Source organism: Mixia osmundae (genome assembly GCF_000708205.1).
Source record: "Mixia osmundae IAM 14324 unplaced genomic scaffold scaffold_7, whole genome shotgun sequence".
NCBI lineage: Eukaryota > Fungi > Basidiomycota > Mixiomycetes > Mixiales > Mixiaceae > Mixia > Mixia osmundae.
This window is the reverse complement of record NW_014575557.1, coordinates 805,204-826,370: the sequence shown is the minus strand read 5'-3', so window position 1 is coordinate 826,370 and position 21,167 is coordinate 805,204. Positions and strand designations below refer to the sequence as shown.

Below are 21,167 nucleotides of genomic sequence, written 5' to 3'. Positions count from 1 at the left end.
CTTCCAGGCCAGGCCGAGCCGAGCGTCGAGCTTCGAGCGTCATCGCGTCATCGGGCTGAGCGGGCAAGCCTGTCAAAAGGAGTGACAGCGATCCGAAGGCCTCTCGACCACAGACTGCAGTCTTCACAGAGCACGCACGACCTTTGTACGTGACCGCAAGGGAGAGAAGAGCGCTCGCCGGACGATTGCGGAGATCTCCAGGAGGGAGCCTGCACAATCAGGAACGATAGCGCCGCCAAGCGTTCTTGAGAGCCGAGATGACGACTGCTATAGCTTTGCGGTCCCGCTTGAGCTCGAGACTGCCAGGATCGACGCATCGCATGCATGTACCCCATGCGACACGGGCTTTCACACGACATGCGAGTACGAAATCAGGCCCTTCAGGCCCATCACGAGGCCTGTACGCGGGCTTGGGAGCTGCAGCCTGCCTCGCTGGCTCGCTGTACATGCTTCCAGGTACATCCAACGATGACCCGAATCTGCTCGCTAGTCTCCTCGGCAGACAGATTGCGCTAGATGCCCGCCTCACGCCCTCGGAGCTCGAAAGAGAGGAAAGAGAGCGACCGTCTGTGCTTTGGACGCCGCCCACACGCAAAGAGATGATCTCTGCCCTCAAGGCATCTTCCCTCGTTGCCGCCGCTTTGCCCGGCAAGGGCACCAATGACGGCAAGACTCCCGCCGCGTCTCACCAGCAACAGGCACAGACGGGCGAAGAGGGCTACGATCTGCTCATCATTGGCGGAGGCGCCACAGGCTCTGGAGTCGCACTAGATGCAGCTAGCCGTGGCCTCAAGGTCGCCATGGTCGAGCGCGACGATTGGTCCGCGGGCACCTCTTCCAAATCGACCAAGCTCGTCCACGGAGGCGTGCGGTACCTTCAGAAGGCCGTCTTCGAGCTCGACTACGAACAGTGGAAGCTTGTCAAGGAAGCTTTGCACGAACGCAAGACGTTCCTCGAGATCGCGCCTTATCTGTCAAGCCACTTGCCCATCATGCTCCCGATCTACAAGTGAGCATTCCGCGCAAGCAAGTCAACAAGGCTGATCGCATGTCTAGGTGGTGGCAAGTGCCGTATTTCTGGTCTGGCTGCAAGCTCTACGATCTTCTGGCCGGCCGCGAAAACATGGAGTCATCTTACCTCATGAGCCGAGGCAAGGCATTGGAGGCCTTTCCCATGCTCAAGCAGGACGATCTTGTGGGCGCTCTCGTTTATTACGATGGACAGCACAACGATGCTCGCATGAACATGGCACTCGTCATGACAGCGGTTCATCAAGGATGCGTTGCAGCGAATCATACCGAGGTCGTTTCGCTTCATCGTCAGAAGGATGCGAATGGCGTCGAGAGACTGTGCGGTGCACGATTGCGTGACAACATCAGCAAAGAAGAGTGGGACGTCAAGGCGAAAGGAATCATCAACGCCACCGGACCATTCAGCGACGGGATACGCAAGCTTGACGATCCTACGGTCGAGACCATCGTCTCGCCATCCGCCGGCGTTCACGTCACGCTTCCCAAGTACTACTCGCCCGGCAAGATGGGCTTGATCGATCCCGCGACATCTGACGGGAGAGTCATCTTCTTCCTGCCCTGGCTCGGCAATACGATCGCGGGCACAACCGATTCGCCCTCTGAGGTGGAGCAGCATCCACTTCCGAAGGAGGAAGAAATCCAATGGATCTTGGGCGAGGTCAGAAACTATCTCTCGCCAGACATCAAAGTCAGACGGGGCGACGTACTCTCTGCTTGGTCTGGCTTGCGGCCCCTGGTGCGCAACCCGGCTGCCAAGAACTCAGAATCGCTCGTTCGTAACCATATGATCAATGTGTCCGACTCTGGCTTGCTCACCATTGCCGGCGGCAAGTGGACCACCTACCGAGCCATGGCTGAAGAGACTGTCGACGCCGCCGTGGAGGCTTTCGGACTACAAGCGTCTGTGCAGCGGCCGTGCAGAACAGAGAAGCTGAAACTGCTTGGCTCCCATGGCTGGCATAAGAATCTTTACATCCGTCTCGTACAGCAATTCGGTCTCGAGACAGAGGTTGCCAACCATCTGACAGACACATATGGCGATCGTGCGTGGGCCGTTTGCTCGATGGCCGAGTCAACTGGCCACCGCTGGCCTGTGCATGGCAACCGGCTAGACCCAGCCTATCCTTACCTCGAGGAAGAAGTGCTATACGGCGTCCGGGTCGAATATGCGCAGACAGCGACAGACGTCATTGCTCGTCGAACGCGGCTTTCGTTCCTCAACGCGCACGCAGCCCTCGAAGCTTTGCCAAGAATCATCGACCTGATGGCGCCAGAGCTCGGCTGGGACAAGAAAAGGCAGCGCAAAGAGTTCGAAGTCGCCCAAAAGTTTTTGGCTTCGATGGGTCTACCAGAGTCCGAGCTCAAGCTGAGCCTCGAGGACGTGAGAAACGGCGCTGTTGCTCGGATGACGAACGAAGAGAATGCGGTGACTAGCCGTAACATGTTCTCTGTGAATGAGCTCAGTCGACTCCGAAAGATCTTCGATTCGTGCGATAGTAACGGAGACGGTCAAATCAGCTCTACCGACATGCGCCAGGCGCTCAACAAGATCGGCTTCTCAAATGTGCCCAGAGAAACGATCGAGGAGATTATCAGCGAAGTACACTTTGGAAGCAAAGGAGCTGTTGAGCTTTCCGAGGTATTTTTGTGTCTGTCGACCTAATAGGGCCTTGCTGACAAAGCGCCCAGTTCCTCGACGCAGTCTCAGGCATCAAAGAACTGAGTGCAGAGAACGCGTTCAACAACTTCCTCGGCGCGTTCGGCGATGCAGAGTCTAGCACAGATCAGGCTGCGCTCGGTCAGTCTGCCCAAGAGACTAGCAACAGGTCATGGTTTCGCCGCCGGATACCTGTTGAGAAATCGGGCGGCGGCGTGTAGCTTACGAGCATGTGCAGCTTTCTCACAGCGTTGTGACACAGATGTATATATTGACACAACAACTTTCTCTGCTTTGTCAGCTAGGATCTCTTCATTCGCAGGCATCTTGCCGGCAGAAGGGGCAGGACTTCTCCAAGCGTAGCCAATGATCGAGACAAGGCTCGTGCAGTGCATGGGAGCAGGCCATGTGAAGCAGCACATCTGTCGGCTTGTATTCCTCCAGACAGATTGAGCAGCGAGTCTCGCTGGGTAGCTTGACATCTGGCATGCCGGAAATGATCTCAGAATATGTAAATTTCGGCAAGGCGTTGATGCGTCGCGATGAGTAGCCCTTCAGCAATGGTGTCACTTGATCGACGCGATCTGCAAGCGCGAGCAGTGCCTCATAAGAGGTATCGAGAGAATCATCATCCTGCGTACAGTCGTTAGCAACGCCAAAGGACCAACAGCACGCAGACCATGTAATTCTCGAGATTACCGGCAATATTCGCCTCGCCTCCGAACCAGAAATCGACTTGTCTAAGTTCGTCTGCTAGACGTTGAAAGATAGCAGGCGGGCGCATCAACCAAGGTCGGATAGCACCGTCCGCGAAGGCCTCGTAGCTAGCTTCGCTGCTGCTAAGTGGCGGCTGATCTCGAAGCGCCCGACGATGTCGCTGATTGGACATGCTGCCTCGCGAACGAGAGACATCCGAGCGATATTGGCGATCGATTGCGCGCACTTGATCAAGTATCTGTGTCTCCCATCAGCTCCTTATGCGCGCCAGATCTCTGCCACAGCACCTCTTCGGAATCATCGCGAGGGCCAGGCAGGGCTAGGTCCCGAATGAGGGCGTCAAGATCTGGGTGATGGCCGCGCGTGCCATTGACTCGAGCTCTTCCGGCCCGTAGCTCGGCGAGGCGGGTGGCAATGTCATTGCTGCGTTCTTCCCGCGAACGTAAATGACGTGCCCCTTGACGGCTGGGCGAGTAATGACGCTCAGCATGCGCGCTGGCGTCGATCGACGCGGCTGCCGCCCGAGAGACGTCGTGCAATGCAGGCGTGGAGTCGCCTGTCTCAAATGAGCGGACGCGTCTGAAGTTGTGAGGTCGTTGGATGCTCGTCTGCCGATTGCCGAGATTATTGGTGTCAGCGACACGGGCGATATGCCGTCGGGGGGATACTTCTGCTGAGTTCAGGCGAGAAGTCTGAGGACGTGGCCGCTGTGTGGCCGTCTCGATGTGTGGCGCAAAGGAATATTGACGATCTGAGCGCCAAGGATTCCGCCCGTCTAGCGAAGGCGCAGTAAGCGGATCAAAGGTATCTGACGTCTGCGCAGGTGCAGGCTCCAGAGACGTGTGACCCGGCAAGGGCTCGCCACGCATCCATTGCTCGTTGCGCGATCGAGTTGGCCCGCGCAGACGTCCCAGTGTGCCTAAACCTCCAGCGCGTCGCTGCGCTGTAGATGATGCACTGACAACGCTGCTCCGAGGCCGTACAGGTGAGGCAACGTGTATGTCACCCCACAAGCCTGAATCTGACGTCTCGCTCTCTGATCTGAGTGTCCGTCTGCGCAGACTATCGCCGCTTGTGACAAGGGCAGTATTGGCCTGTTGAAGCGATACTCTTGTCGCTTGCAACGCATCTACACTGGCTTCAATCCGTCTGCGAGTCTCTGAGAGATCGCTAAGAGCAGCGGACTGCGGATGAGGTACCGCTGTCGGAGCTCCGTGACGAGGCAGGAAGGGGCTAGAAGATTCCGATGAGATCTCTTCGGGCGATGCGAGTGAGGTGGCATTGCGCCGAAGCGGCGGCCGCGGCATTGCATTCGCATGCGTCAGGTTGGGCGATATGTCGAGGCTACCAGCCGGTCGCAGCCGCCAGCCGATGACAGGCCGAGAGGAAGCCATCTCGGGTGCTGCCAGATGGGACACCGACGGTAGCCAGGTCTCCGGTGTGGACTGTTCAGGTGCAGGCTGTCCGAGTAGAAGAGGGCGTCTTTGCCACGGCCGAAGGGGGAGCGTGTGATGAACTCGCGATGGATCTGCATCGAAAGCGAACGGTGCGTCATCCTCAGAGTCGGCTGCTATCGCCACGGTGGAGTCGATGTCAATCGAATCCTCCATGGAGCTTGGGCGAGACTGAGTCGATGAAGCACTGATGGTGCGGGAATCAAAGGCAGTGCCCAGAGCGGGCGCAAACGCAGGTGTGACAGGTGCGAGCTCGTCGACTGTGTTGCTTGCAGGCAGTACGAATGCCGCTGCCAAGCGCGGCGGCGAAGATGTTCCCAGAGAGTCAGCGGGATAGCTTACGGGTGCTGTGCGACGCCAGCGCTCAGCGTCGACATCGCTGTTGATCACGGAGACATGCTCCTGGTAGCTCGAGCCGCGCCGCACTACTTGACGGTCCGTCGGGAGGTGGCGTAGGGTGCCAGTAGATCGAGAGATCCGTTCATTCGAGACAAACGGCGGGTCGCCCACGCTCGAAGTCAGCTCGGGCCGGGCCAGTGTTTGGGCTGTGAGCCTGGACATGGGAGGACTGCGACTGGGACGGAGTCCGAGTGTAGTGAGAGGTGCATGCTCTATGGATGTTGCGGTCTCGCTTTCGTCCATTGACCAATCGGGTGAATCAATTGCAAGCCTAGGCGGGGGAGGCGATTTGGATTGAACGGATCCGTACGAGGTACTTGGCGTGACCATCTCGGGCGAATTGTCGTCGCTTATCGATAGCTGCATCGCAGAAGCTCTCCTAGAGCGAGATCCTGGCACATCGAACCAGCTGGAGCCTGAGCTTGAGGCCAGGCTTGATGAATTGGCGATGGGCGAGTGCTGCCGAGTAGCGGATCTCCTTTCAGTCACACGGCTCAACAATGCTGGTGCTCTCGCTGGCCTCGCATCCTCAGCCGTTGACATGCCTGCACCGGCTGACGGCCTGTCGTGTAGCCCGCTCGCTCTGTGCGACGATCAACCCGCATGATATCACACGCGATGATATCGACGTGGCGGCAATGCGGCAACGGTGCTATCATGATCAAACAACATGATGTAATCGCGAGAAGACACCACAAAAGCTGCAGTATGCAGATGCTCTGGAAGGCATGCTCGACCGCGTGCTCTGTATCTCTCTGGGCACGAGAGTAGTTGCGTATGGTGAGGTATGACCGCCAAAGCGAAGCAGCCGTTGCCAGCGAGCCGCTCCGTTCGCCTGATGATGTAGTCGCGCTTGGGACTAGACTTTCTGAGATACTCGTCTACGCCAATGTAGAAGTGCAGCGACTTTGCATCGGCGATATTGCCTGACCATACCGGGATCGCTCCGACATACTGCGACGATCCCAAGGCGTGCATACCCATGTGTATGAGGCGACTCCAAATAATGACCGTCATCTCCTCTACTGCAGGTGACGTTCGTAGCACTTCTGTCGGTCCCAGTAGCTGGCTTGCACCACATCCTGCCTTGTTGAGGCGTGTGTATCGCTGAAGCAAATCGCTGACCTCCACTAGCGCTCACGCGGACGGCTTGCTCCACGGTAGGACTCCGCTTGGACAGGCCATCTGCACATGGGGCGGCCACAGGGATTTGGCTCTTCTCTGCAAGGTCTCGGGGTAGCAGGCTCGAGAGAAGGACGCTTGCTCGATGGGGGTGGGTACTGAGTGGTACGATGATCTAGACCAGGCGTCGCGACATGGCCATGTCGTTTCAGACAGGCAAATCATCGAGGCCTGCGAGGTCGTCGTCGAGCAAGGCATCAAATTCGTCAACGTTGTCAGTCTTTGCTTGGTTGACCGCGGTCTCGGAAGCGACAGGGACACGGCGCAGGTCAAGGATAGCCTTGATCTTGACTTCCGCGCGCTTACCCCAGCCCATCTGAGCCGAGTCATCCAAGGCAGGTCTGAAATCGGCATACAGACCGAAGCCCACCCGATTGAGCTCGTCCGGATCTGTGAAAGATTGAGCCAGCAGGCGCATAGCGCCAACGACGACGCCGGTCTGCTGTCTGCAGGCTCGTTTGATGTAATCAAAGCTCGTCTGGGGCTCGGCCATGACGCCCTTGGATACGCCGCGCCACGTGCCATCTTGGAGCGCGAGCACGTAGATGCGTCGCCCCAGTAGATCAACATAGGGCTGGGCAGGCCCACCTGCAGCCACTCTGCCCTCTGAGGCCGATATGATGCCGAGAGAAACGCCCTTGGAAGTCGCGTTAGCTTCCGTGTAGGCAGCTGCAAGGCTGAGTGCCTCTGGTCGTGAGAAATCGAGTCGCTCGGCAACGACAGTCGCCCATGCTGACATGATCGGTGCTCGGTTGACGACGACGGATGCGGTCTCGAGTCTCTGCTTTCTGATGGTCAGCGAGACCGCTAGCAAGATAGTGACGGGTGCGCTCACTTCTTCGTCGAGGATCTCTTCAAAATCGAATGCAAGTGCAGATGATCTCTGCTTTGTAGGCTGGGCCGGCAGGGGACGGTCGAGGTCGCTGTCTCGCTTCCGTTTGGAGGCACTCGATTTCGAGGAGGGTGTGCCAGCGTCGACTGTCTGCGTTCGTTGGCCCATCAAGTCGATCATGCCGGGAGGTTGATGTGCGGCCGGCTTGGGCTTCTTGCCGTTCGAGACGAGCAGCTTGCGAGCGTCCACGTTCTTGATACCGATCGAGACACACTTGCCTTCGGTGAGCTGGCTCATCTTCGCGACCGAGTCCAGCTTGGCATTGAACAATGCCTGAGCTACTGTCATAGCGTCTGCCGGTGTGAGGCCGATGCTCGAGACGAGATATTTGAGCATGCTGGCCACCTGTAGCTTCTCTTTCTCGTGGACGACGGACACGGCGGGGGCCATGCCTGCTAGCAGCAGACGAGGGACTCAGACAGCGGGCACGGCACGGCACGGCACGACACGGTAACGCGGCGATTGCACTGTCCGACTGCTTCGCACATCCCAAGGGCCAATCAGCATGCTCGTGCACCGTACTCGGCTGAGAGCGCTCGCCTGAGACGTTCCTGAACGTGCGCTGCATCAGCGAGCCGTTGCAGGATGCTCTGGTTGCTCTGGACGATGTGCCTTGTTGCAACCTGCCAAGCTGCTCATCTGTCCACATGTAGACCGCCAACGTCCAGCACACTCGAGCATGCGAGGAGTCACAGGGATGTCTGTCTGCTGACAGACTACTGCAAGGAGTCTGGCTCCCTTGCGGCAACCTCGGAGTCTGTCCTCAATGCTGACGCAACGACCAGCACATCCGTCACGGCGCCGTCTGACGAGACAGCTTCGATGAGTCTGAACGCGGCCAGCGAGGCTCCCTCTGCTTCAGCAGAGCCTGCGAGCATCACGTCCCGTCCGCCTGAGGACAAAGCAACGCCTGCGGCAGACGAGATCACACGATCCAAGACCGATGATACGGTCTCACCTACGCCGACTGCCGTGCCCCCTTTTGTCCCTTTCGACGAGTGGCGTGCTAAGAACGAGCCCAAGCCTCGTACGGTCAAGACGACCGCATCCTCGCTTGGAGCATCAGCCGTCATACAGGAGTCACGCACGGTTTCGTCCTCGCGCAGTGAAGCCACCTCGGACAGCCTCACGAGCGCAGAACAAGCGACTGGCACTGCTCAAGCTATCATCACCCCTTCTGCGATTGTGCCGATCGATCGCACCAGTAGTGAGCCGGGGGCCAAGTCGGAGGAGTATGCCATGGCTATCGCGTCCGATCTCGTCCATCCTCTTCCGGATCTGCCGACGACCGACCCCCTCTCGCCGCTCCGCAAGCTGGCTAGCCGGACGAACTATGCTTCTTTCGACTGTGCAGCTGCTGTTCACAGATCGAGCAAGCAGACAAAGGGCGCTTCCTCCATCCTGCGAGAAGCAAAGGATCGCTATATGCTCACGCCATGCAAGACCCCGAATAAATTCGTCATCATTGAGTTGTGCGAGGCGATCGAAATTGACACGCTCGTGCTGGCCAACTACGAGTTCTTCAGCTCGATGTTCAAGCTCTTCTCCGTCAAGGTGACTGATCGACTGGCCGTCTCGACCGGCGATACCGACAGTGAGCAATGGATCAATCTGGGTACCTTTCGCGCCAGAAATGTGAGAGGGCTCCAGATCTTCAAGCCGCACAAACTCAAGGGATTCTATCGCTATCTTCGCATTGACTTTGTGACCCACTACGGAACCGAGCACTTCTGTCCCGTCAGCCTACTGCGTGTTTACGGTCTCACGGAGATTGCCTCGTGGCGGGAGGAAGAGATGCGTATGCAAGCAGCAGCCAACGCCCTCGACGCATCCGCAGAAGACATTGAATACGCCGTACCGACAAATGAGGAGCTTTGGAATGGTCCGGCTCGGGTTGCCCCTCGGACTGTCGACGTCAACATTGTAGCCACTGGCTCAAGCGCTGCAGATCAAGCTACGCACACGTCTGACAATGTCTCGCGGACAAGTGTCGAGCATCCATCTGCCATTCCCACTTCTGTGCTGCTCGCATCTGAGGTCAGGCAAAGCGCGAGCGATAAGATGGCCTCGCAGCGAGATGATTCGACACCCTCATCGGCCTCAGTCACAAAGCAGCCTGTAAGCAATCTGCCGCCGGCGAATCAGACCCGCAGCGAAGACGTGGCGAATGCAGACGGCGCACAGGGCGAAGCTCGCAACGTGACTCGCGCGGCTGCCGTGTCGTCCAGTCAGCCAGCGCATACGCAACCTGGCGAATCCATCTATGGCACTATCATGAAACGACTGTCCGCGCTCGAGCACAATGCGTCGCTATCGATGCGCTACATCGAAGAGCAAGGGAAGATGCTGCGGGAGGCCTTCGCTCGCGTTGAGACGCGGTTCGAATATTATGACGCAGCGGTAGGCATCAGTCGCTGATTTGCACGCATGTCTGACTTTCTCGGGTCCACAGAGAGCCAAGCAAGATGCGATGCTGCGCAAGATCATGCTCGACGTAGATCTCCATCGGGCCAAAGTCGAAGAGGATCGCATTGCTCTGGCCTCTCAGCTCAATCATCTTAGCCAGGAAGTCATCTTTGAGCGAAGAGTGGGACTCGCACAGCTCGTGGTGCTCATGGCGATCGTTGTCTTTGTCGGACTGACACGCGGATCACCAAACGTACCGCTTCTGCAGATGCTGCCTGAGCACCCGACTCGGCACTGGCGGGGTCGCAGTCAGCTATTTGCAGACATACACGACCATAAAGGTACGTGCTTGGTCGTCAATCCCCGCTATGTGCTCAATGGGATCGCAGGCGAGCATGCAAGAGAGCGAACGTCATCAGATCGCAAGCATCTTGCGCAAGGACTCCACAGGGTGGCGTCGACTGGCAGAAATAGTCGCAAAGCCCACCTCAATGCGCCTACCTCACGTAAGACGTATTCAGTTTCTGGCAACATCAATCCTCGTCTGACTCCCGTCTTGGCCACTGGTGATCTGCCTGGCCCTCGACGGCGCAAGCGAGACGAAGAGCGACGATCTGAGTCTCCCATGTTGAGTGGTCCGACAGGCCGAAGGCGACCGGCATCGATACACGAGTCGACTGCCAAGTCCGGTAACGGGCTAGAGATGACGACGCATCGACCATTGCCGATTCGTATGCCGCCGAGCCCAGAGCCGAGCTCGGATGCCAATACCTGGCAATCTGCATCCGGCACAGATGATGAGCTCAGTGCAAGTGCGAGCGCGGATGAATCCTCGGACGCAGGCAGCGCGACCGCGGAAGCATTCACGCCCTATCTTTTGGAGACACGATCGTCTCTGGACGATTCTGATGAGGACAATGGTGCTTCAGATGGGACTAGGTTAATGACAGACGCCAACGGGCTCGGGTTCAAGCTTCATAACGCATCTTCGGCAACGCTTGTCAGTCCGGCTAACCTTGTATCTCAGTCGAATCCGCCGTCTTCACCTAGAGATCAGATGGAAGAGACCTTGCAGTAGTGGAGCGCGCTGTCTCATGTTGTAAGATCTGCTGCAGTGCATCGTAATAAATACAACAGGTGCTGTTCGCACTCGACTGCTAACGTTGCAAAAGGCGTGAATAAATAAATTGCGGGCTACAAGAGGCATAGAAATGCGAATCGTTGATCGACATGAGCGTCTAAGCGAGCAAGACCCCTAAGGTGACAGCTGATAGCATTGCCATGATGCTCGTGGTCATGGTCACGCTCTGCTTTGGCGCATCGCCGGAAATTGGAGTTTCACTGGCGCTAGGAGCGGCTTCAGTGGCTGTCACACGAATTGCACCGGTGGTAGGTACTGTGACAGTCTCGACGGTATTGCTGAGCGTGAGTGCGATGACACCGCTTGGCAAGGTGCTGCTCGCCGTCGTGAAGAGAGACGTCAGAATCTGTACTTACCTTCAGCTCAAGACAGCTACAGGTGGCAAAGAGGGCGCACTGTGAAGCCATTGAGCGAGACGACGGTGCCATAGGAAGGCGATGATGCGACAGCGCCAGTCGAGCTGGTCGCCGTCGCGGGCGTAGACGAGCCTGTTGCAAGATGAATGATAGTCAGACGACTGCGGACACCGTCTGGGCGATCAGAAGAGCTCACTCGCAAGTGCCGTGGTAGTCACAGCCGAGGAGCTGCTCGTTTGTGCGACGACGCTCGCAGCCAAGCAAGACGCTGCAAACGCAACCGACGAGGGAAATCGCATCTGAAGCTCGAGATCGTCGTCCAGCTGGCGTTGTGGCCGTCGCGCAGGCGGCAAATGTAATAAATGTTTGTAATATTGGAAGTTAAGCCTACCTGCTCCTCCAAGCAGAGAAGTCGCCCCTCCAGGTACAGACGACCATCGCTTAAGGACGGTACAGATGCCAGGTAGAGCTACAGCGATGATGAGCCTCAATCTTGCGCGCTCGCTCGCTCAGATGAACCTGGCCAGCAAAAGAGCTCTGCCAGGCTTTGTCAACACGAGCCTGAGAGCTTATGCGCCCTCTCTCGCTGCATCTGTGATGAGTCGCACATTGACCAGCACAGCTAGGGCACAAGCAGATGTCATCACCGACGCGACCTCTGCTCTGTCGACCAGCAAGCCCAAGCGATCCCGCTCCTCTGCTTCCACGGGTAGCGCGACGGCGGATGCCGTCAAGAAGGGGGCCCAGAAGGTCAAGAAGGCCGTCAAGCCCAAGGCTAAGAAGGCAGCGAAGCCCAAGAAGCCAAAGGTAGTCAAGGCCAAGAAGCCAAAGGTCGTCAAACCTAAGAAACTCAAGAGCGCCCTGCAACCGCCTAAGCCTCCAGGAGGCCCTCTGACCATCTTCGTAGCCGAGAATCTCAAGGCTCGTGTCTCCTCGTGATCAGGTGTGCATGGGCATGCTGAATCGTCTACAACCGACGTACAGGGCGAGCTTGCACAGACGCCTACCTCATCCGCCTCGGGCAAGCACTCGGTACAGGACATTCGTCAGGCGTTCGCACGCGTTGCTGAACGCTACAAATCCCTCTCGTCAAGCGAGCAAGCGGTAAGTGACCCTCTGACGCGTCTGGCTACCCCCATAAGTTGATCGCGTGACCGTAGGCCCTTGCATCGCGTGCCGCAGAGGCCCGCACGGCTTATGAGAGCCAGCTCAGCGAGTTCCGATCCTCGCTCACGCCCGAGATGATCCGACAAGAGAACAAGGTCAGATTCCAGCAACGCAAGGGTGGCAAGCGCATTGGCAACCTCAGGTCAGCCCGTCACGCATAGCTGCCAGCATCATGCTCACGCCTGATTCTCGCGCTACAGGGATCCTGATGCTCCGAAGCGACCATCGACCGCTTTCTTCCTTTTCCTGACGCGTGGCCGCAATGACCCCTCGTCGGTCGGTCTTCAGAGCCTGCCGGGCAAGACGACCGAGCAAACCGTCGTCCTTGCGGGCCGCTGGAAGGAAATGAGCGATGCCGAGAAAGAGGTTGGTCTGCCACCGTCCGTTGGACATTGCGCTCATCACTCGAGACAGCCATACGTGTCTGATGCACTAAGATTGCGCGAAGAATATAAGCAAGCGTCGGCGCGCTACGAATCTTCGCTCCAGCATGCTTGAGCGTAGCCCGGCACGATACCCTCTCAAGCACCGTCCAGGACGACGTCTAGATGTCGTTTCGTAGCCCATCTCATCGTTCCCTCAGTCTTGTACCTCAATGAAAGTGCCTCCGCGTTGACCGCGTGGTCGACGAGCCGATCAAAGCTACTTCTCATTCCGCGGAATTTCCAGGCAGGAGCGGCTGGGAGCGCTCCTGTCGAGCTTTTCATGGCCTCTGAAGACTTAGCGGCTGGCCCGCTGGAAGAGACTGCGCCGCTTCGGGCTGCGAGTCAGGCAGAGGATGACTACTACCTCGCTCCAATGACAGAGCTTGACTTGGACGCGTGGTGCAAGCTGCAATGGCAAGGATTCCCGGCGCTGTACGACTGGCTTGAGCCCAAGGAGGGACGCCCCGATGATGTGACCAGATTGCGAAGAGGCAGCAAACGTTGCCTTGCTATGCTCAGGCGGCCTCATACGATCTGCACGAAAGCAGTAGAACGCTCGTCGGGTGCGCTCGTCGGCATCGCCGTTTGGGCAGAGCCCGGCGGCCGTCTAGAGGCTCCATTCAACTACAAGACCGTGGGCGAAGACCCGGAGAGCTGGCAAGGCGTCAATATCGCTGCACACAAGAATCTGTTCGATGGGTACGACAGAGAGCGCCGCGAGATCCTGAAAGATCAACCTCATTGGGTGCGCGAACGAGTTGCATGCACGAGGATGGTGCTGATGTCAGCTGGCGCAGTATCTGGGACCCATCGTCGTCGATGAGGCGCATCAACGGCGCGGTATCGCGTCCTTGCTGCTCAAGCAAGGCACAGACCTCGCAGACTCATCAGATCCGCCGCTTCCGCATTATCTGGAAGCAACAGAGGCAGGCTGTCCTGTCTATCAGAAGCTCGGCTGGGAGCTCGCAGCTCGTCGGAAGATGGGACACATCATGATCAGACCAGCGAGAGGTCGGACACTTGCCCGAACGCTTGACGGCTGGATTGACACTGCGCCGCCCGACGACGGCAAACCCTTCTTCGCATAGAGATAGAGACGCGCAGCATATCGTAGAACAATGCATTTGCATGTCCATAGAGCTCGTTCCTGGCGAGCATATCATACCTCATGATCACATTCATCTTGCGGCCCTTGGCTATTTTTGCCACATGCCACGCGAGCGAGAAAGAACGTTGTCTTTTTATCGGGTTCCTCTGCAAGTAAGCAAGTCATGTCCTCCTTTCTGCTTCTCCGACCACTGTGCGTGACCACTGTGCGTGTGCACTCTTCGGGAGGACGTCGACATGAACTCGGCCCTCGGCGAATGGGCAAGCAAAGTTGATGCCCCAGTTGTCAGTCCCGCAACGAGCGATGGTGTTTCGAGCGATAAGCGATTGGCGCTCGAGCCATCCGTATCTGCCGCAGTAGGAGGACACCTTCCCGGTATAACGGCAAGTACACCTCGCACAAGACAGGAAAGGCTCTCGGCTGCCTTCACGATAGCATGTGCGGGGTTTGCGTTGATCTCAGACGGGTAAGCAGCCCACGCGTGCGCCGCTCGAGAGCCTCATCTGAAGCTATGACCAGCTATCAAAATAATGTTATGACATTGCTCAATGTAGTCTACAAGCGCATCTATCCAACAGTCTACACCAGCAGCGTCTCGACACGCGTCTCTAACTCGCTGCTCGTGGGCGCAATCCTAGGACAAGTCATTGTTGGTGTCGTATGCGATAGAGTCGGTAGAAAGGCAGCCATCATCGGCGCAACGCTCTGCATCGTCATCGGTGCGGCTCTATCGACTGCGGCTCATGGTGCCAATGGCTCAGCAGAGGGGCTTTTCTGGTTTCTGACTTTCAGTCGAGGCTTGACGGGTATCGGTGTCGGTGCCGAGTATCCTGCCTCGTCGACATCTGCTGCCGAAGCTGCGAACGAGTCTATGCTCTCGCAGAGAGGACCTATCTTCATTCTCGTGACCAATCTGCCCCTCTCGTTCGGCGGTCCTTTGGCAGTGTCCATATTCCTCATCGTCTATTCGTGCACGAGTATTTTGGAGACCCTGTGGAGAGTCATCTTTGGAATTGGCATTCTCTTTCCTCTCGTCGTTTTCTACTTTCGTCTCAAAATGTTACATTCCAAGCTATATCGGACCAGCGCGATCAAGCGGAGAGTGCCCTATATGCTCAGTCTCAAGCGATACTGGAGACGACTGATTGGCACAGCCGGCTGTTGGTTCCTGTACGACTTTGTTACTTTCCCGAATGGCGTATTCAGCTCGACAATCATTGCTTCCGTGGTCAAAGATGCTTCGCTGAAAAGGACAGCCGAATGGCAGCTACTCCTCGGGTCCCTGGCCCTACCTGGCGTATTCCTGGGTGCATACTTATGCAACAAATTGGGAAGGAAGTACACGATGATATTAGGATTCTCTGGGTACCTCATCTTCGGTCTCATCATCGGCTGCTCTTTCGACAGGATCATCAAGATTGTTCCACTCTTTGTGATTTTCTATGGCCTCCTGCAGTCAAGTGGAAACGCCGGCCCTGGTGACATGCTGGGGCTTGTCTCCAGTGAATTGTATCCCACGCCGATCCGCGGAACAGCTTATGGCAAGTCGAGTCTCTCTCAACGAGCGACGGGCTAACGCACAGGCCAGGTCTGTCTGCCTGCATCGGAAAGACTGGAGCTGCAGTGGGAACGCAAGTCTTCACGCCCATCCAGAATCACTGGGGCAAGAGATGGACGTTTATCGTCGCCGCCATTGTCGGCATCCTTGGTGTTCTTAACGCTTACATTTTCCTGCCAAATGTCGGAGGTGAAGATCTGGCAAAGGAGGACGAAGCTTTCGCGGAATATCTCGCTGCCAACGGATGGACAGGGGAGGTGGGCGAGGACGATGGCAAGAATCTGATAGGTGCGAAGGAGGAAGTCGTGAGAGCTTGACAAATGTATGCATTGCCTCATGATAGCCGTCAGAGCTCTACTTTGCTTCGACGAGTTTGATCGGCTCATTTGGCGGTGCTAGTTCATCAGTCTTGAGATCAGCTAGCCGCTTCCTAATGGCGTCTCGCCGTTGCTCGCCGTACATCCGCGCGTCGCGTCGAGCGTTTTGAAGCGCATCAGCAGACTGCTCGTGGTGAGCGTCGCGTGCCTGTAGGATCGAGTTGTTGGACCATATGCGTGCTGTCGAGGGATCGACGGCCAGCTCTTCGTCGGCTTTGCCTGCATTACCGAGAGACGAGACAAGCTGAGTGGGTGGCAAAACGGACACACTAGGAAACAGATTCCAGGCTTGCCAGCCGTACAGCAGGACGGTAGTCGTTGCCAGGAACATAAACACGCGACCATTTGTGCTCACAGTATTGACCTGCGCATCTCTGTTTCTGTGAAAGAAGCTTTCCTGGTGATCGTCGTATGTCGGGTCCTGCTGCCAATCCCAGCTGGCAGATGGATAGTAGCCTCTCGAACGATATGGATTTCGGGAGTTTGACCACGGATCATGCTGCCGCCACAACTCCGCTTGATCGTAGGCATGATGAGCATCAAAGCCCGCACGTGCTGATGCTGCTGCCGAGCCGGGCGCGGAACCTGACCAGCCGATACCGGCGCGCAGGTAGTCAAGGCGTCGCCGGTCATCTTTCAGTAGCTCGTAAGCCGCAACAATTTTCTTGAAACGTTCGATATAGACATCGTGCTCTGTTGCCTTCCCTTTCCCCTTTGGCGTTGCTGGGAGCGCCATGGCAGCCGGCGAGGCCGTCACAGAATCAGGATGATGCTGCCTCACGAGATCATAATATCTCGCCTTAATCTGACGCTTCGTGGCCGATCGCGGCAGGTGGAAGAGCTCGAATGGCGTAGGCTGACTGAGATGAGCTGGATAAGCGAGGTCTGGTCGGCCCGTCGACTGTGCTTCGATTGCAGATCGCTTCGTGGTCGTGTGCAGCCTCGATCGGCTACTTGACGGCTCGCTGCTGCCAAGGTAGGACTTGGGAGGCACATTCTGGCTGGTACATGTGCATGGCAGTGATCTGACTGTTGCACGAGCCAGCATGAAGCTGACTAGACGATGACGATCCACGCCGAAGTGGTGGCCTCGGGTGCTGATGGTAGAACTATTGACGGGCTAATCGAACAGCGTGGCAACGTGTGCGCAAGAAAAAATTGGATACGACGCCGACGGTGAAGCGCTCAAAAGGCAGGCTAACCGGATTCTTCAGCGCATTACAGGGTCTTATACGAGCTCTGAAGACAGTCATCAGAGAGAAACATCAGCGAAATGGCAAGCAACTACAAAGTATGCAGGCAAAGCACGTTAGCGCATCGGGTGCTCATGTTTTGCGTTCTCAGGTCGCAGACATCAGCTTGGCAGCATGGGGCCGCAAGGGTACGTCAGGAGGCACGTCAACAATGCGTCTGCAGGCTCACATTCGCTCTATCAGAGATTGAGATCAACGAGCACGAGATGCCTGGTCTGTAAGTCGTGAACCCGATCACTAGCTGACTCCATTGACGCCATCCTTTCATTCCCGTCTACAGCATGAACCTGCGCAAGAAGTATGGAGCCTCCAAGCCTCTCGCTGGTGCTCGCATCGCCGGCTGCCTTCACATGTACGCCCACAGCCACGTGCGCCTGACAGTTCTCACGCGCCGGGCAAAAACAGGACCATCCAGACTGCCATTCTCATCGAGACGCTCACTGCGCTCGGTGCACAAGTAACGTGGTCCTCTTGCAACATCTTCTCGACTCAGGTGCGCTCGCGTGTTCTTTGCCTTTGCTTGCTCTGATCGACCTTGTAATGCTGCAGGATCACGCTGCTGCTGCCATCGCTGCTTCAGGCGTTCCCGTCTTTGCCTGGAAGGGCGAGACTGAGGAGGAGTACATGTCGGTCGCTAGTGCTGGCTGTACAGAAGCTCAAACTGACCTCTACCACGCCATTCCAGCTGGTGTATCGAGCAATCGCTCGCCGCTTTCCCAGATGGCAAGCCTCTCAACATGATCCTTGACGATGTACGTGTATGCCTTGCTCTTACACAGACATTGCTGACACAGGCGCATGACAGGGTGGTGATCTGACCGCACTCGTTCATGAGAAGCACCCAGAATGGCTCGAAGGTATCAAGGGCGTCTCCGAAGAGACGACGACCGGTGTCCATCATCTCTACCGCATGATGAAGAAGGGTACCCTCAAGATCCCTGCCATCAATGTCAACGACTCGGTCACAAAGTCTAAATTCGACAACTACTACGGCTGCCGCGAGTCGCTCGTCGATGGCATCAAGCGCGCCACTGACATCATGCTGGCTGGCAAGGTTGCGGTCGTCGCTGGCTACGGCGATGTCGGCAAGGGTTGCGCAGAGTCTCTCCGCTCATACGGTGCTCGCGTTATCGTTACCGAGATCGATCCGATCAATGCCTTGCAGGCTTGCATGGCAGGTTACGAGGTCACCACAATGGAAGACGCAGCCTATAGAGCCAACTTGTTTGTCACCACGACAGGCTGCAGAGACATCATCGTCGGCAAGCACTTCGAGGCTATGCCCGAAGACGCCATTGTTTGCAACATTGGCCATTTCGACATTGAAGTCGACGTCGCATGGCTCAAGAAGACGGCCAAGGAGGCCATCAACATTAAGCCGCAAGTCGACCGTTTCACTATGCCTAGCGGTCGCCACGTCATCTTGCTTGCCGAGGGCCGTCTTGTCAACCTGGGCTGTGCCCACGGCCATCCCTCGTTCGTCATGTCCTGCTCCTTCTCCAACCAGGTGCTTGCACAGATTGCGCTCTGGACCGACACTGCCTCTTACCCGCTCGGCGTCCATGTGCTGCCAAAGGCTCTCGATGAAGAAGTTGCCATGGCGCACTTGGCGTCGCTCAACGTGAAGCTGACGACCATGACTGACGCCCAAGCCGAGTACATGGACCTGCCGATTACTGGGCCCTTCAAGGCCAATCATTACCGATACTAGGTAGCTCGCATCTCAGCCTGTACTGACTACGAAAAGAGAAAGCCTTCAACGGTGGACGCCCCCAATGCAGATCGATCGCTCGCAGTCCGTTTGCTTGTATCATCATGATAGAAAATACGAAAATCAATGCACTCAACATTGCCCCAAAGTATGCAGTTCGGCTTTAGAGCTTTTCACATTGCGCGACAAGATCGTCGGGCACCCTAGCCTGTAGTATCGCAACGAGCTGCTGAAGTGGCTGCCAGCTGAACTTCTCGACGAGCTGACCGTTGTGAAGGATGCGCGTCTGTAGACCATCTGAAGCTCGCCATACCTCAATGACGATCTGTGAGCCCAGCGCAGGCCATGCGAGCGGCGCAGGGAAGCCGAGACCTGCTGCAAGTCTGATCATCGAGCCATCGTGACCGACATAGAGCAACATTTTGGGAACATTGCCGCTGGCGTTCATTGCGAGCAAATTGTCAGCCAGTTCTTCAAACATGGCTCCAAATGTGAGGTCGACATAGTCTTGTGCAAGTGGGGAGGCTCGCCATATGTAGTCGTATTCATAGCTCCCAAGCGCATAAACTTTGTCTGCATCCTCTTGGGTGACGCATTCGCCGGTCACGGGATGGCAGGGCAGGAAATGGCTGTTGCACTGCCGCGACGTCAGTGCGTCAAAGTAGTGATCATCTGAAGTTCGCAGTCGCGTGAGCCATGTCGAGGTTCAGACGATGTCACTGACACCAATTATGCCAACTTGCGCGATTTGAGGTGCCCAGCACGCTGTCTAGGCGCCTCTGCAAGGCAGTGTTGGCAGCAAGATGATCGAGCCATGCCTGCTCGGCTTCGATGCGCTGCCTCTGAGTATCTGCGGCAGGGCAAGCGTAGGAAGGCACAATGTTGTCGATCTATTCATGCAGAATGATCAGACAGGAGCACACCAAATCATCGGGCACATACTGCGACGGGCTGAACGTAGACTGGCCACGTCTTGTCGATGCTACTCGGTTCCAAGCCAGCCAGAAAGCCAGCTGAGACCTCGAAAGTGCGAATAGCAGGCGAGGTGCGTATATGGAGATCGTCAGGCGTTATACGACCGGGAAACAGATGGGCATAGGTCGCTCGCACGTCTCTGCCGTGCTGAACAGCATCGCGCAGACCTGCAGCTGTCAGCTGGCCTTGGTCACACGTGCCGGGTAGAATGCTGTTCTTGAAAGGATGGCGAGCCGGTGTGGCGATATGTGTGTGGACGCGAGGGCCGTCGTAGCCAGCCACAGCGGCGGCATAAGTGGTCGCGATATCTTCACACGACCATGTCTCATTGAAGGTGGCCTCCCGAGGCAGCAGATTATCCGGCGTGCGCCGATGATGGCGCTGGAAGATGAGGACGTGTTCGAGTGCGGCTGTGCGTGCTTTCACCGGCGGATACGTGCTGGGTGTGACATGTGGCGCCCTGCAGAAGCTCTCTCTGTACGGAGAGATGTCTCATCTCAGCTCTATGCAAGGCCGGAGAGAATGAAGTGACTCGCAGCCAAGGTGTCGCGAAGATGTGATCGGATTCCACAGGCTCAGGTACACCGCGCGCGCCCAGGACCGGCACGAGCCAGATGCTGAGCATGAAGACGAGGGGCAGGGTGATGCGAAGGTCCAACATGCTGGCTAATGTGGTAGCAGGATGAGCAGGAGACTGCTGATTGTCATCCTCGAGGACGTCGCTTGACTCTAGCAGAGGCTCGCGCTGTTCGGCCATGACAGCATCGACTGATGATCAGCATGGCACATCTTGATGACAGTATGGCCTTTGCATCGTGAGATAGGAATTGGGAGGATGGTCCGAGTGTGCTCGGACAGCCAAGCCGGACAAGGTCAACAGCTCCTCGAGCCTCGAGCGCTCGAGCTCGAACTTCGCGCGAAAAACGGTTCCCAGCGCATCCGCAGGCCGACCGTCAGACCGCAATGTCGTACGTCATCGCAGGCCGCAAGGTCCTCAACGAGCATGTATGTGTACATGCTTGGCATCCGTGCTCAGTACTGAGTCCGTCCCGATAGCTCGCGCTGGCAACGTTTGGCGTCACCGGCTTAGGAGTCTACCTGTCCATGAGAGGCGGTCCTGCGAAAGATGCAGCGGGCAAGCCAAAGCCTATCATCACCGCAGACAGCAGGTCCGTCAATGACACTTTACGATGACACGTCAGGCTGACCCCAGCCACCGCAGTGACGAGAGCAATTACATCAAGTCTGTCAGGCCCACCTCATCCTGCGGCCTCGCTGACCTCGCTCAAATCTACAGGAGCTACGTCGAGAACATGGAACGGGAAGAAGCGGCTAAGAAGCAGCTCAAGAAATAGAC

The 21,167-nt window shown here is 56.9% G+C and overlaps 11 protein-coding genes across 11 annotated transcripts; 7 read left to right on the top strand and 4 right to left on the bottom strand.

The window, feature by feature from the left end:
• L969DRAFT_548382 (uncharacterized protein) lies at positions 1-3,273 on the top strand. Its single transcript, XM_014711662.1, has 3 exons — positions 1-1,009; positions 1,057-2,671; positions 2,722-3,273. Exons 1-3 carry the CDS (start codon positions 258-260, stop codon positions 2,908-2,910), a joined length of 2,556 nt encoding a protein of 851 aa, XP_014567148.1. The 5' UTR covers positions 1-257; the 3' UTR covers positions 2,911-3,273.
• L969DRAFT_95667 (uncharacterized protein) lies at positions 3,002-7,723 on the bottom strand (the record flags this gene model as incomplete). The annotated part of the gene is made up of 8 exons (XM_014711661.1): positions 3,002-3,322; positions 3,369-3,644; positions 3,694-5,530; positions 5,577-5,638; positions 5,875-6,308; positions 6,385-6,556; positions 6,596-7,222; positions 7,277-7,723. The coding sequence occupies 8 exons, from the start codon at positions 7,721-7,723 to the stop codon at positions 3,002-3,004; spliced, it is 4,176 nt and encodes a 1,391-aa protein (XP_014567147.1).
• Positions 7,724-7,918: 195 nt separating this feature from the next.
• Positions 7,919-10,817, top strand: L969DRAFT_51228 (uncharacterized protein; the record flags this gene model as incomplete). Its single annotated transcript, XM_014711660.1, has 3 exons — positions 7,919-9,733; positions 9,786-10,080; positions 10,129-10,817. 3 exons carry the CDS (start codon positions 7,919-7,921, stop codon positions 10,815-10,817), a joined length of 2,799 nt encoding a protein of 932 aa, XP_014567146.1.
• Positions 10,818-10,977: 160 nt separating this feature from the next.
• On the bottom strand, positions 10,978-11,535 carry L969DRAFT_104442 (uncharacterized protein; the record flags this gene model as incomplete). The annotated part of the gene is made up of 3 exons (XM_014711659.1): positions 10,978-11,226; positions 11,277-11,368; positions 11,433-11,535. 3 exons carry the CDS (start codon positions 11,533-11,535, stop codon positions 10,978-10,980), a joined length of 444 nt encoding a protein of 147 aa, XP_014567145.1.
• A 157-nt stretch (positions 11,536-11,692) lies between these two features.
• On the top strand, positions 11,693-12,901 carry L969DRAFT_51156 (uncharacterized protein; the record flags this gene model as incomplete). The annotated part of the gene is made up of 5 exons (XM_014711658.1): positions 11,693-12,163; positions 12,227-12,340; positions 12,397-12,545; positions 12,604-12,769; positions 12,818-12,901. The coding sequence occupies 5 exons, from the start codon at positions 11,693-11,695 to the stop codon at positions 12,899-12,901; spliced, it is 984 nt and encodes a 327-aa protein (XP_014567144.1).
• Positions 12,902-13,108: 207 nt separating this feature from the next.
• L969DRAFT_50781 (uncharacterized protein) lies at positions 13,109-13,916 on the top strand (the record flags this gene model as incomplete). Its single annotated transcript, XM_014711657.1, has 2 exons — positions 13,109-13,573; positions 13,626-13,916. 2 exons carry the CDS (start codon positions 13,109-13,111, stop codon positions 13,914-13,916), a joined length of 756 nt encoding a protein of 251 aa, XP_014567143.1.
• A 256-nt stretch (positions 13,917-14,172) lies between these two features.
• Positions 14,173-15,811, top strand: L969DRAFT_18603 (uncharacterized protein; the record flags this gene model as incomplete). Its single annotated transcript, XM_014711293.1, has 3 exons — positions 14,173-14,402; positions 14,456-15,486; positions 15,525-15,811. 3 exons carry the CDS (start codon positions 14,173-14,175, stop codon positions 15,809-15,811), a joined length of 1,548 nt encoding a protein of 515 aa, XP_014566779.1.
• L969DRAFT_89039 (uncharacterized protein) lies at positions 15,454-16,957 on the bottom strand. Its single transcript, XM_014711656.1, has 2 exons — positions 15,525-16,957; positions 15,454-15,477 (listed from the first exon to the last, which is right to left on the bottom strand). Exon 1 carries the CDS (start codon positions 16,917-16,919, stop codon positions 15,849-15,851), a length of 1,071 nt encoding a protein of 356 aa, XP_014567142.1. The 5' UTR covers positions 16,920-16,957; the 3' UTR covers positions 15,454-15,477; positions 15,525-15,848.
• A 135-nt stretch (positions 16,958-17,092) lies between these two features.
• L969DRAFT_89038 (uncharacterized protein) lies at positions 17,093-18,883 on the top strand. Its single transcript, XM_014711655.1, has 8 exons — positions 17,093-17,162; positions 17,216-17,252; positions 17,308-17,341; positions 17,405-17,476; positions 17,530-17,617; positions 17,674-17,750; positions 17,810-17,876; positions 17,930-18,883. The coding sequence occupies exons 1-8, from the start codon at positions 17,145-17,147 to the stop codon at positions 18,833-18,835; spliced, it is 1,299 nt and encodes a 432-aa protein (XP_014567141.1). The 5' UTR covers positions 17,093-17,144; the 3' UTR covers positions 18,836-18,883.
• Positions 18,862-20,567, bottom strand: L969DRAFT_104438 (uncharacterized protein; the record flags this gene model as incomplete). Its single annotated transcript, XM_014711654.1, has 5 exons — positions 18,862-18,996; positions 19,038-19,507; positions 19,560-19,725; positions 19,778-20,285; positions 20,347-20,567. 5 exons carry the CDS (start codon positions 20,565-20,567, stop codon positions 18,862-18,864), a joined length of 1,500 nt encoding a protein of 499 aa, XP_014567140.1.
• Positions 20,568-20,645: 78 nt separating this feature from the next.
• On the top strand, positions 20,646-21,165 carry L969DRAFT_50878 (uncharacterized protein; the record flags this gene model as incomplete). The annotated part of the gene is made up of 5 exons (XM_014711653.1): positions 20,646-20,682; positions 20,745-20,815; positions 20,867-20,979; positions 21,033-21,053; positions 21,108-21,165. The coding sequence occupies 5 exons, from the start codon at positions 20,646-20,648 to the stop codon at positions 21,163-21,165; spliced, it is 300 nt and encodes a 99-aa protein (XP_014567139.1).
• Positions 21,166-21,167: the final 2 nt, after the last annotated feature.